This window comes from Capra hircus, unplaced genomic scaffold (genome assembly GCF_001704415.2).
Source record: "Capra hircus breed San Clemente unplaced genomic scaffold, ASM170441v1, whole genome shotgun sequence".
NCBI classification, from domain to species: Eukaryota; Metazoa; Chordata; class Mammalia; order Artiodactyla; family Bovidae; genus Capra; species Capra hircus.
The window spans coordinates 590,098-604,415 of record NW_017190147.1 but is presented as its reverse complement, the minus strand read 5'-3'; the positions used below and the strand labels follow the sequence as shown (position 1 = coordinate 604,415).

Here is a 14,318-nt window from a genome sequence, read left to right as displayed (position 1 = left end):
CCAGCCGCTCCGTCGTGTCCAACTCTCTGAGACCCCATGGACTGTAGCCCCCCAGGCTCCTCTGTCCATGGGATTCTCCAGTCAAGAAGACTGGAGTGGGCTGCCCTTTCCTCCTCCAGGGGGTCTTCCCCACCCAGGGATCGAACCCATGTCTACCGCATTCAAAGGCATATTCTTTGCTGGGGAATCACCTGGGACGCCTCTAGAGTGACTTTACATTTTTTAAAAAAATTTTAAAGTATAGAGTGACTTGACTTTAAATTTTTTTTCTTAATTTTAAAGTATAGTTTCCCTGGTAGCTCAGTGGTAAAGAATCTGCCCACCAATGCAGGAGACAGGTGTGATGCTTGGGAAGATCCCCTGGTGGAGGGCACGGCAGCCCACTCCAGTGTTCTTGCCTGGAGGGTCCCATGGACAGAGAAGCCTGGGGGGGCTACGGCCCATGGGGTCACAGCCACTCGGACACGACTGAACACGTGGCTGACTTACAACAGTGTGTTAGTTTCAGGGGTACAGCAAACCGATTCCCTTACGGAGACATACATGTTTCTCAGACCGCTTTTCATTATAGGGTCTGACATCATATGGAATAGGATTCTCTGATTCCCTGAGGTATACCATAAATCTCTGCTGCTTATCTATTTTACGTCTAACACTTTATATCCATTGATCAATTTACAGTTCACACTTTTAACCCCAAACATCTAAATTACCCTGCTCCCCCACCCATGAACCCTACCTGCCTTTCCCCATTGGCAACCATCCTTTTGGAATCTAAAAAAATGAAATAAAAGCAATGTGTGTACAAACAGAAACAGCAAATAGCTCATGTTTCCTGAGTTCTGTAATATCCACGTGTTAAAACGACACAGGTATGGTGTCCAGATCATTGCTACCCCGATGCGTTTTCACCTGGCTGTGTGTCAGCTTCCAGGTCATTTTCCAGCACGAAAAACCGGCTCCCCAAGGCTTCTGATCCCAGTCTCTTCAGACCCCTCCTGGGGAGGGGGGTCCCAGGCAGCCCAGACTTCCGACTGACCAGCTTATAAGTCAGGCTTCCCAAGACCCCCTCCGTGGGGCTGGGTAATTGGCTAAAATGGCTCACAAAGCTCGTGAAAAGACCGGAGTTTAAAAAAAAAAAACAAAAAACACATAAGGCTTTGCCGGTTTGTGCAAAAAGCGTACGACTCAGCTGGTTTTGGTGGAGGATTCCAGGGGAACGGGAGGAACGCACAGGACATGTTATGAGGGGGAAGGAGGGTCGGGGGAAAGGGGCCTCCACGCCCAGAGGGTGACGTTTGAATCTGCAGGTCTGGGGATGGATCCCGGCTCAGCGAATCTCCCCTCTTTGGGACACCATGCGGTGGACAGAAAAATGCCACCAAGGACGTCTGCGTCCCCTCCCCGTGTGGTGGACAGAATAACATCCCCAGTGATATCCTAAATCCCAGGATCCACAAACGGGTTGCCTTCTGACACAAGGAAGTTAACAGCGGTGATGAACGCCAGGATCCTGAGATGGAGACTGGGTCGTGGACCACCAGCCTGGGGGTCAGGTCATCACAGAGACTGTTAAAAGAATTACACAAGAGACCGTACGAGCTGTTAACGGATAGATTCCTGCCATGCCAAGTCCATCATGGAGGTCCTGTTACAGTAGCCTCTGAAAACTCATTTCTTTCTAAGCTGCAGCTGATACAGGAAAAAAAAAAGAAAAACCAAGACAGGAGGATGTATTCTGTCCGCCAGTAAAAGCAGAGGCAGGGGAGACGGCGTTCCAGCCCCAGCGGCCACTGGCAGTCTGGACACCTGCGTGTGACGAGGGGATGGGGTTCCAGGAGGCGCTGAGAGGTGCATTAAGTTGTTCAGATTTGAAAGGCATTCAAACATCCCTCCAGCTACAAAAGCACCTTTGAGAAACAGGACATTATCTTTTAGAGTAAAAAAAACAGTTGTTGATTAGTTGCTCATTCATGTTCGGTTCTTCATGACCCCATAGAGGATCCCAGGCTCCTCTGTCCATGGGATTCTCCAGGCAAGAATACTAGAGTGAGTTGCCATTTCCTTCTCCAGGGATTCTTTCCGACCCAGGAATCGAACCTGAGTTTCTTCGATTCACAGGCGAGTACTTTACCACTGACTCCCTGGGAAGCCTCGTTAAAAGAACAAAAAGATAGAATGCTATAAAAACACAACAATTTAAAAAAGCTTCAATCGAAAACAGTAAATAAAATACTTAAGAAATGTTTAAAAAATATTTTTTAAAAAGTAAACAGCTTCTAGAAAGTCCCGGGTATGGAGACGCCTGGAATTCACAGTTTCGCTGGGGCTTCTGAGACTGTCTCCACGGTTAAGACCTCTTCCTTGTCACCTTTTCCTGCTTCGTGTGTAAACTTCTCCCATAGCATCTGATGGGGGAGAAAGGCAGGGATGTCAACTCCCCAGAAGCCCCCGGAGGCCCCACGGAGGTGGAGGGTTTAGACAGAAATGGGAGCCCGGTCTCTGAGTGGGAGCTCATCGGCGGCAGATGAGCTAGGGGAGGGACGTCTGAGACTCGCGTACCACACTTGCTGGGACCGCACGGAGCTCAGAGCTCGGAAGGAGAGTGTCGCGGGACCCTAGACCTCCCCAGGAACCCACCAAGGCATGACGAGCAGAATGTGGAGGAGGCGGACGCAGTCCCCGCCTCGGGAAGATGGGCTCGAACGGTGAACCCAAGTGCAGGGGAGGGTTTCCCACATTTGAAAGTGAAAGTGTTAGTCGCTCAGCTATGTCCAACTCTTGGCGACCCCATGGAGTATATATAACCCACCAGGCTCTCCTCTACCCATGAGGATTCTCCAGGCAAGAATACTGGAGTGAGTTGCCATTCCCTCCTCTAGGGGATCTTCCCAAGCCAGGGAATCAAACCCAGGTCTCCCTCATTGCATGCGGAGGTTTTTTTTTTTTTTTTTTAACCATCTGAGCCACAAGGGAAGCCCAAGAATACTGGAGTGGATTGCCATTCCGCTTCTCCAGGGGATCTTCCCAACCCAGGGACCGAACCAGGGTCTCCCACATTGTGGGCGGGTTCTTTACTATCTGAGCCACCAGCGAAGCGCTACATATCGGGGGGTGGGGGCGGTGTTTGTCTTGTCCCGTGTCCTTTCTCATCCTGTGTGCTGCCCCCTGGAGATCTGGCTGGGCCCCGTTCAGTCTGTCTCTTGTCTCCTGTTCCTTATTGGTTTTCGTCCCCTCTGTATGCTACAGATCTGGCTGGACCTCGTTAGGTCTGTCTCTGTCTCTGCCATCCCCATCTTCCCTTTCTCTCCTCCTCCTTCTCCACAACCAGGCTAATTTCCCCGGACACAGCTTGCAGACGAAACCCCCACCCACCCCCACCGTGCCCCGGAGAAAGCCAGCGAGCAGGACACGTGATTCCAGCCTCCTCCTGTGGACCTCAGCTTTGGCTGGGCACAGACGAGCTTCTGGACTCACCATTCCCCACCTGTCCATCGTGGCTGCCCCCCTCACTCATCCTGGACATACCTCGTGGTCGACTTGTTGGTTATCATTCAATTTATCTTTGATCTGTGGAACCGGAGGGAATAACCTGTGGGTCTTGAGGAACCTGGGGAGATAAGAGACAGATGAAGAGAAGACGGACAGGCCCACACTTTTGTCCTGGCTCCCAGAGCAGAGGCACTCTATGTTAAGTACAAACACGCCCTCTGGACTCACGTCTTCAGAACAGTTCCCTTTAAGAATCATAGTAGGGGAGACTTCCCCTGGAGGTCCGGGAGTTAAGATGTCACCTTCCAAGGCAGGGGGTGTGAGTTCGGGCCCTGGGGTGCCAGTGTGATCCCTGGTCAGGAAGCTACGATCCCACATACCTTGCAGACAAAAAAACACCATGAAACGGAAGCACTATTGCAACCAATTCAGTAAACACTTTAAAAATGAGGTACATCATGGTATATATACACGACGGACTATTACGCAATTGTTAAAAAGAATGAAACAATGCCATTTGCAGCAACATGGATGGACCCAGAGATTGCCATACTGACTGAAGTCAGTCAGACAGAGAAGGAGAAATATCGTGTGGCTTCCCTTACGTGTGGAGTCTAAAAGGAAATGATGCCAACTTACCTACAAAACAGAAAGAGACTCACAGACTTAGAAAACCAACTTATCATTACGAGGGAGTAGGGAGATGGGAAGAAGGATAGTCAGGGAGCTTGGGAGGGACATGGACACACTGCTGTATGTAACATGGAGAACCAGCAAGGACCTGCTGTCCAGCACAGGGGACTCTGCTCAATACTCTGTAATAACCTTATGGTCACCAGGGGGAAGGATGGGGGAAGGGATAGTCAGGGAGCCTGGGATGGACATGGACACACTGCTGGATTTAACATGGAGAACCAGCAAGGACCTGCTGGAGAGCACAGGGAACTCTGCTCAATGTCACGTGGCAGCCTGGATGGGAGGGGAGTTTGGGGGAGAATGGATACATGTGTATGTATAGCTGAGTCCCTTTGCTGTCCACCTGAAACTATCGCAACATTGTTTATTGGCTATCAGTTCAGTTCAGTTCAGTCACTCAGTCATGTCCGACTCTTCGGGACTCCATGAATCACAGCGCTCCAGGCCTCCCTGTCCATCACCAACTCCCGGAGCTCACCCAAACTCATGTCCATCAAGTCGGTGATGCCATCCAGCCATCTCATCCTCTGACGTCCCCTTCTCCTCCTGCCCCCAATCCCTCCCAGCATCAGAGTCTTTTCCAATGAGTCAACTCTTCGCATGAGGTGGCCAAAGTACTGGAGTTTCAGCTTTACCATCAGTCCTTCCAAAGAACACCCAGGACTAATCTCCTTTAGGATGGACTGGTTGAATCTCCTTGCAGTCCAAGGGACTCTCAAGAGTCTTCTCCAACACCACAGTTGAAAAGCATCAATTCTTCGGTGTTTAGCTTTCTTTATAGTCCAACTCTCACATCCATACATGACCACTGGAAAAACCATAGCCAGGACTAGACGGACCTTTGTTGGCAAAGTCATGTCTCTGCTTTTGAATATGCTATCTAGGTTGGTTATAACTTTCCTTCCAAGGAGTAAGCGTCTTTTAATTTCATGGCTGCAGTCACCATCTGCAGTGATTTTGGAGCCCCCCCAAAAAATAAATTCTGACACTGTTTCCACTGTTTCCCCGTCTATTTCCCATGAAATGATGGGACCGGATGCCATGATCTTCGTTTTCTGAATGTTGAGCTTTAAGCCAACTTTTTCGCTCTCTTCTTTCACTTTCATCAAGAGGGTTTTTAGTCCCTCTTCACTTTCTGCCATAAGGGTGGTGTCATCTGCATATCTGAGGTTATTGATATTTCTCCCAGCAATCTTGATTCCAGCTTGTGTTTCTTCCAGTCCAGCGTTTCTCATGATGTACTCTGCATGGAAGTTAAATAAGCAGGGTGACAATATACAGCCTTGACGTACTCCTTTTCCTATTTGGAACCAGTCTGTTGTTCCATGTCCAGTTCTAACTGTTGCTTCCTCACCTGCATATAGGTTTCTCAAGAGGCAGGTCAAGTGGTCTGGTATTCCCATCTCTTTCAGAATTTTCCACAGTTTATTGTGATCCACACAATCAAAGGCTTTGGCATAGTCAATAAGGCAGAAATAGATGTTTTTCTGGAACTCTCTTGCTTTTTCGATGATCCAGCGGATGTTGGCAATTTGATCTCTGGTTCCTCTGCCTTTTCTAAAACGAGCTTGAACATCTGGAAGTTCACGATTCACGTATTGCTGAAGCCTGGCTTGGAGAATTTTGACCATTACTTTACTAGCATGTGAGATGAGTGCAATTGTGTGGTAGTTTGAACATTCATTGGCATTGCCTTTCTTTGGAATTGGAATGAAAACTGACCTTTTCCAGTCCTGTGGCCACTGCTGAGTTTTCCAAATTTGCTGGCATATTGAGTGCAGCACTTTGACAGCATCATCTCTCAGGATTTGAAAGAGCTCAACTGGAATGCCATCACCTCCACTAGCTTTGTTCGTAGTGATGCTTTCTAAGGCCTACATGACTTCACATTCCAGGATGTCTGGCTCTAGATGAGTGATCACACCATCGTGAGTATCTTGGTCATGGAGATCTTTTTTGTACAGTTCTTCCGTGTATTCTTGCCACCTCTTCTTAGTATCTTCTGCTTCTGTTAGGTCCATACCATTTCTGTCCTTTATCGAGCCCATCTTTGCATGAAATATTCCCTTCGTGACTCTAATTTTCTTGAAGAGATCTCTAGTCTTTCCCATTCTGTTGTTTTCCTGTATTTCTTTGCACTGATTGCTGAGGAAGGCTTTCCTATCTCTCCTTGCCATTCTTTGGAACTCTGCATTCAGATGCTTGTATCTTTCCTTTCCTCCTTTGCTTTTCGCTTCTCTTCTTCTCACAGCTATTTGTAAGGCCTCCCCAGACAGCCATTTTGCTTTTTTTTTGCGTTTCTTTACCATGGGGATGGTCTTGATCCCTGTCTCCTGAACAATGTCCTCCGTCCATAGTTCATCAGGCACTCTGTCTATCAGATCTAGGCCCTTAAATCTATTTCTCACTTCTACTGTATAATCTTAAGGGATTTGATTTAGGTCATACCTGAATGGTCTAGCGGTTTTCCCTACTTTCTTCAATTTACAACATAAAAACTTCAAACTCCAAAAATAAAAGAAAAATAAAAGAAAAGAAGAGACATTAAAAAAAAAATAATGATCCACCAAAAAAAAAAAAACCTTAAAAAAAAATCACAGAAGGACGGCCTCCAATCTTACACTCCAGAGAATATAATATACCCTTTGCGGATGTACTTAAGAAATGCCTAGGAAGGTCTTTCCAGAACCTTCATTCACTGTCTTTGAAGATAAACCAGAGTATTAGACAACAGAGGATGAGATGGTCTATCACCGACTCGATAGACATGAGTTTGAGCAAACTCCAGGAGCTGGTGAAGGACAGGGAGGCCTGGCGTGCTGCAGTCCATGGGGTCGCAAAGAGTTGGACATGACTGAGCAACAGAACTGAACTGAATATTCACTGTCTTGGGTGCAGAGACGGCAGTGGAGGTATGTGCCCAGTCTTGAGCAGCTTGGAGGAATCCACGCTCTCTGGTTTTAAAAGGCTGGGAGATACACCCAGCCTTGAAGACCACGATTCCAGACTGACCAGTTTGCTGTGGATGGCACGCATTTTTAGGGCTATTCCATGGTGCCCCAGCGTCTCAGTGGTGCTGAACAAACACATGGGCACTTATTTTTGCTCTCACGACAAGGAGCCAACTGTGTGACCTCGTAAGATGCTGTGCTGAGCTGAACGGTGGCCCCAAAGATCCACTCGAGTCCTAAAGCCTGGGAAAGGGAGCTTGTTATGAAATGGGGTCTCCGCAGCTGTGACGGAGTGAAGGGTCTGAGATGAGGTCCTCCTGGATGGGGGTGGCCCTAAACCCAGGGACAGGGTCCTTATAAGACAGCGAAGAGGAGAGACACGGACGCAGCGGAGAAGCCATGTGGAGACGGAGGCGGAGACGGGAGGGAGGCGGCCACCAGCCCAGGGATGGACGCCCGGAGCCCCCAGAAGCTGGAAGAAGCGGGGAGGACCCTCCCCTGGAGCCTCTGCAGGGAGCTCAGCCCTGGGACACCCTGACCTCAAACGTCTTGTCCCTGGGACTGGGGCAGGATGGATGTCTGTGGTTTTAAGCCCCCCAGCTGTGGTCACTGGTTCTGGCAGCCACAGGAAGTCACACACCTTTTGATTAAAATCAGTCGTTGGTGTTAAAACATGACCCGTGTTCCTGCCTCTACCATCCGTGGTCGGGCTGCCCACGGTCTTCCTCATGTGCCTTGCAGCTTCTTGCAGCAGGCACTCAGGGTCTCCCCTTGTCTCTGGGGAGACACAGGTTACCCAACCACGGCGGGGGCGGGGGTGCCTGGTGACAAAGACGCCTTGGGTCAACGCCCACGGGACCCACACGCCCTGCAGGAGGGTCTCCCCATGAGCCAAATCTCCCTGGGGCTCTGCAGAGCTCGCAAGCTTTATTCTGCACACGCCAGGCTTCCTTCCGGGGCGTCTGAGAGAGCCTGCGTGATTGCTGAGCTCATATGACAGGAAAAAGGCTAGTGGGGTCCCTGCGGCGGGGGGACGCGGCCTGTAGTGGCCTGGGAGCTGGGGCTGAGTAACACGCTATGGGAAAAGAGAAGTCTGTCAAGGAGGAACATTCCAAGAATTCCAGATGCTCCGAAAAACACAGAAGCCAGGCCCTGGAGCACAGCTGAGCTGTAAGCGGGGCTTTCCTGCTGACTCACACGCTAAAGAATCCGCCTACAGTGCTGGACAGCTGGGTTCGACCCTTGGTTCGGGAAGATCCCCTGGAAGAGGGCATGGCAACCCACTCCAGGATTCCTGCCTGGAGAATTCCACGGACGGAGGAGCCTGGCGGGCTATGGTCCACGGGGTTGCAAAGAGTCGGGCACGACTGAGCGACTCACTCTTTCAAAACTTCATCTATCTCTACAAGGATTAAATCAGCTGCTTCTGCAGCTGCTGACCTTCAGTCACCTCCTGAAAGAAGTTCAGGGTGGAGAGCAGACATGAGCCACTCTGTGCTCTGGAGGAAAAAAAAAAAAAAACTGGCAGGACAGGTCTTCAAATAGTTAAGATATTCCCAGGAACCAATTTTATGAGCCCAACTCTCCTCACGGCTAGACAAGCAATGAAACACTTCACGGTGATGTCTGCTCCCCATGACTAGCAGAGATATTCTGCAAAGAAAAAATATATATGCTTGATTGCGTGAACTCCCGCTTCAGCCAAATCACATATACGCCAACCTGCCTTCCCTGCCTCTTTGCAGCAGCTCCTCAGAGCTATCCGAGGCGCTGTGTCCCGGGCTGCTACCCTTCATCCATTGCTTTGCTCCTTCAGCCGCTCAGTCGTGTCCGACTCTCTGCGACCCCGTGGACTGTAGCCCTCCAGGCTCCTCTGTCCATGGGATTCTCCAGGCGAGAATCCTGGAGTGGGTTGCCATGGTCTCCTCCAGGGGATCTTCCCAGCCCAGGGATCAAACCCAGGTCTCCTGCACTGCAGACGGATTCTTCACCATTGAGCCCCCAGGGAAGCCCATGGTCCTAATTTTGCCCCCAAGAAAACATAAACTCGCAACATTCACATTGTACAATTTTTTTTTTAAGTCAACCCTGTTTTCCCAGGCAAATTTTCTCATGGAAAATCTACACGGCGGCTTGGACCGCCTGGGGCGTTTCCAGGCTGCCTTCTCATCTCTGTAAGCCGATCGGGGCAGGGTGACTTTAGAACAAGCACGGGGGTTAGCCAACCCGGGACTCCCCAGGGTTACCTTTTGAAAAGGCAGCCGAGGGTCAGGCCACAGACGAGGGTCCCCAGAACCACCATAACGTAGATGTACACCAGGCTGGACTCTGGTTCTTCGGAGCCTGGGGAAGACAGAGCGGGGGGACATGCCAGGGACCCCAAAGGCGAGGGGGAGCCGCTGTCCTCACTCAGCCAGCTCACGGGCTCGCGGACGAGGAAATTCGGCCAGGGAAACTGAAAGTGTTCGTCCCTCTGCCACGTCTTATCCTTTGCGACCCCGTGGACTGCAGCCTGCCAGGCTCCTCTGTCCATGGGATTCTCCAGGCAAGAATACTGGAGTGGGTTGCCATGCCCTCATGGACTGCAGCCCGCCAGGCTCCTCTGTCCATGGGATTCTCCAGGCAAGAATACTGGAGTGGGCTGCCGTTTCCTCCTTCAGAGGATCTTCCCCAAGCAGGGACTAAACCTGTGTCTCCTGAATTGCAGGCGGATTCCTTACCGTCTGAGCCACCAGACAAGCCTCACAAGAAGGGAAATCTACGAGAGTACCCTAACCCGGAGCTTTCACAGAAAATGTCTGAGAGACAGTAGATTGTACTTTGCTGACAAAGGTCCATCTAGTCAAAGCTACCGTTTTTTCCAGTAGTCATGTATAGATGTGAGAGCTGGACCATAAAGAAGGCAGAGTGCCAAAGAATTGATGCTTTCCAACTGTGAGGCTGGAGAAGACTCTTGAGAGTCCCTTGGACTGCAAGGAGATCCAAGCAGTCCATCCTAATGGAGATCAATCCTGAGTATTCACTGGAAGGACTGATGCTGAAGTTGAAACTCCAATTACTTTGGCCACCTGATGCAAAGAGCTGACTCACTGGAAAAGACCCTGATGCTAGTGAAGGCGGGAGGAGAAGGGATCGACAGAGGATGAGATGGTGGGATGGCATCACCAACGCGATGGACATGAGTTTCAGCAAACTCCAGGAGACAGTGATGGACAGGGAGGCCTGGCGTGCTGCGGTCCATGGCGTCGCAAAGAGTCGGACTCGACTGAGCTACTGAACAAGAGATGAGCCCCAGAGCATGTTCAAAACCCCCGAAGCACTCTTAGAACATAGCAACCTGAAGACCATTTCATTTAAAAATGGACAGAAGAAAGGCTCAGTAGCTGAAGAGGATAAACAGTTCCAGGCAAACAGTTGCCAACTCCGTTCACTCCCATTTGGTGAATTTATTACAATATTAATTCCTCTTTTAATATTTATTCCCTTATTTGACTGTGCTGGGGCTTAGCTGCGGCACGAGGGATTGAGTTCCATGACCAGGGATTGAACACTGGGAGGGAAGACTCTTAGCCTCTCGACAGCCAGGGAATTCCTTATGGCCTCTGTGTTATGCTTTGGCCTTTTCCCCTGAAGGCATGTGAGGTCTTAGCTTCCCGACCCGGGATCAAATGCACATCCCCTGCATTGGAAGGCAGATCTTAACTGCTGGACCAGGAGAGAAGTCCTGTCCCATCTATCCTTAAGCTTTCATTTCACGTGTCATTTAGAGTAAGTGCTCTTTACAAGAAGCTATTTTCGTTTCTCTGTGTTAGTCGCTCAGCTGCGTCCGACTCTTTGTGACCCCATGGACTGTAGCCCGCCAGGTTCCTCTGTCCATGGGATTTCCCAGGCAAGAATACTGGAGTGGGTTGCCATTTCCTTCTCCAAAATTATTTTTCTTAACTAGGGCACATTTTTCATCTGTGAATAGTCCAAAACACAACGAGACACTCTCAGTCTATCAGAGTGATTATAACCCGATGGACGCGTTCTCTGTTACAACACTTCTCAGTATACACAGAACAAATGTGACTTGTTAAGCAAAGCAGTTATCTTTTCTTTTAAGCGATACATCAGTTGTCAAAAATGCATATTGCGGATGGCAGGTGAAACCAAAAAAAAAAAAAAAAAAAAGTCATGTGGAAGTGAGCCAAGTCTGTTCAGAACTGTATTCTGGGAAAAGTCAACAATTTTTTTTTTCTTGCCCATAGTTTAAATTAATCTTTGCCTGGTGGCTCAGACAGTAAAGAATCTGCCTGCAATGCAGGAGACCCGGGCTCAATCCCTAGGTCGGGAAGATCCCCTGGAGGAGGGTATGGCAACCCACTCCAGGATTCTTGCCTGGGCAATCCCATGGACAGAGGAGCCTGGTGGGCTACAGTCCACGGGGTCACAGAGAGTCGGACACGACTGGGTAACTTTCACTTGCACTCACTAGGTGTTGCTGACGCCAGGGGGACAGTGTCACCAGGGGCTCAGGGACGGGAACTCTTCCCAGAACGGCTCAGAGAAGGCCTCAGAATGCCAGGACCTGTCTGGGGACGGTCTCGGGACACCTACCGAACTCAACGGGCGGGCTCCAGGCACCCCAGCGGGCTTTCCGGGCATCCGCCGTCCTAATCTTCACAGTATGTTTTGCTTTGGATCCCGGCTTCGGAAAGTTGTATCTGTTCCCGGAGTCACCAAATACTACAATCTTTGGAGAAAGCAGAAAGTTAGAGGTGCCACCTGTGTTGAGAAAAAGAGTGAGGGCTGTGTGTGTGTGTCTTTTCAGTTGCCCAACTGAAGTGGTAAATTTAAGCCCACAGCCTCCCAACCTGGGCGTGAATGTTGTAATTTGCGTCCTGAATAGTTCAGAGAGATGCTTAGATAAATAGAGAGAATGGGTGATTGTCCTGCATTTTCTGAGTGGGCTACTCCTGGGGCATCTGGGATCGTTCAGAACAGACACAGCAGCGGTTCACGAGCTGAAGAGGATGTGCACAGACCCGCAGACGGATGATGGCCCCGCGAAGGATGTTCAGAGGACCAAGTTCACGTTTCTCATCAGATAGGGGACGATACCAAGGTCACAGTGGTGGTGAAGCTCAGGAAAAAAATCAACAAAAAGTACTCTGATGACCAACCTCGAGAGGAGTTTTGAGGGAGGGAATCACCTCTGTGATACTTCAAGGAGTATTTCCTGGACCAACATGGATAGAAGGGGGAGGCCCCACCCCAGTGGTACCTAGGGGTGCCGCTATAGCACTGCCCAGATGATATGCGAAGGCAGGGGTCCTCAGCCTCTGGGACCTAAGGCCTCATGACCTGAGGTAGAGCTCAGGCAACAACGGAAGCGAGGTGCACAGTAAACGCAACGCTCTTCAATCATCCTTAAACCATCTTCTTCTTCTTCTTCTTCTTAAATCACCCCAAACCATCCCTCGCTGTCCATGCAAAATCTGTCTCCTACACAGCTGGTCCCTGGTACCAAAAACATCGCAGACCACAGCTCTCAGGAAACCCCATCATCTGACGTTTATGTCATCCCCATCCAGGCCACCGCTGGAACAACTTCAATTGGTGTGTGTCCATTGACGGCTACTGTATGATTAAACTGGGGCTTCCCTGGAGGCTGTGTGAGTAAAGAATCCACCTGCAATGCGGGAGATGTAGGCAGATGCAAGTTCGATCCTCAGGTCAGGAAGATTCCCCTGGAGGAGGGCATGGCAACCCACTCCAGTATGGTTGCCTGGTGAGTCCCAAGGACAGAGAGGCTACAGTCCACAGGGTCACAAAGAGTCGGCCACGAGTGAAGCGTCTGGCCGCGACCACACCCACGCAGGACTGAACTACAAGGGTGATGATGGGTCAGCGTTGTCACTCACCAGCTGACTTCTGCTGCTGCTGGTATCACGCTAGGAAAAAACCAAAGCAACACAGAATATTTACTTTTCTCCATTTTGAAACTGCTAATAGATCTCACCCCATCTCGCCTTTCCAGGAAGTCAAGAAAAGACAAAACCGAGAGGGCCCAACAAAGGGTTGAGCTCCTTATGTTCTTCACAAGCGGGAGTTGGCATCACGAGAAGGAGGAAAACTGTCCACAGGACAGAAGGTGGCGCGGGTGCAGGGCGCCCTAACGAAACTGAGCTGCTGGTGGGCGTTATTAAGAACCCATATGGGCTTGGGGGACACGGTATCTCAGTGTCTACACTGGGTCAGGGTGGACGTGTGGACAGGGTCAACACAGTCTAAACTGGGTCCAGGGGGCCGAGAGGAGAGAGGGTGATCGTGTCTACACTGGGTCCAGGGGGCCGGGAGGAGAGAGTGTGATCGTCTCTACACTGGGTCCAGGGGGCTGTGAGGAGAGGGCGCCTGTGTCTACACTAGGTCCAGGGGGCCGTGAGGAGAGGGTGTCTCCGTGTCTACACTGGGTCCAGGGGGACGTGAAGAGAGGGCATCTCCGTGTCTACACTGGGTCCAGGGGACGTGAGGAGAGGGTGTGATCGTGTCTACACTGGGTCCAGGGGGCCGTGAGGAGAGGGTGTGATCGTGTCTACGCTGGGTCCAGGGGGCCGTGAGGAGAGGGCATCTCCATGTCTACACTGGGTACAGGGGGCCGTGAGGAGAGGGTGCGCGAGTCTACAAGGGTCCAGGGGGCCGTGAGGAGAGGGCGTCTCCGTGTCTACACTGGGTCCAGGGGCCATGAGGAGAGGGCGTCTACCTGTCTACATGGGGCCAAGGGGGCCGTGAGGAGAGGGCATCTCCGTGTCTACACTGGGTCCAGGGGACGTGAGGAGAGGGTTTCCGTGTCTACACTGGGTCCAGGGGGCCATGAGGAGAGGGCGTGACCATGTCTACACTGGGTCCAGGGGGCCGTGAGGAGAGGGTCTCTTGTGTCTACACCGGGTCCAGGGGGCCGTGAGGAGAGGATGTGACCGTGTCTACACTGGGTCCATGGGGCCATGAGGAGAGGGTCTCTCGTGTCTACACTGGGTCAGGGGGCCGTGAGGAGAGGGTCTATTGTGTCTACACCGGGTCCAGGGGCCGTGAGGAGAGGGTCTCTTGTGTCTACACCGGGTCCAGGGGGCCGTGAGGAGAGGATGTGACCGTGTCTACACTGGGTCCATGGGGCCATGAGGAGAGGGTCTCTCGTGT

General features: G+C 50.9%; 1 protein-coding gene across 6 annotated transcripts in view; it reads right to left on the bottom strand.

Moving 5' to 3' along the window:
* Positions 1–678: 678 nt before the first annotated feature.
* The window catches only part of CSF2RA (colony stimulating factor 2 receptor alpha subunit), a 29,241-nt gene continuing 15,601 nt past the window's right edge, over positions 679–14,318 (bottom strand). For 4 of the 6 annotated variants that reach the window (XM_005701352.3, XM_013976846.2, XM_018045111.1 and 1 more), the window contains 5 exons: positions 13,046–13,075; positions 11,739–11,874; positions 9,386–9,482; positions 3,529–3,610; positions 814–2,408 (listed from right to left, as the gene is read on the bottom strand). In XM_005701352.3, coding sequence (XP_005701409.2) covers positions 2,313–2,408; positions 3,529–3,610; positions 9,386–9,482; positions 11,739–11,874; positions 13,046–13,075 — 441 coding nt within the window. In that variant the 3' untranslated portion in view covers positions 814–2,312. Of the gene's footprint in view, positions 2,409–3,528; positions 3,611–3,720; positions 3,873–9,385; positions 9,483–11,738; positions 11,875–13,045; positions 13,076–14,318 lie in introns of those variants that run through there. The other 2 variants (XR_001297572.2, XM_005701353.3) reach the window with 2 other exon arrangements.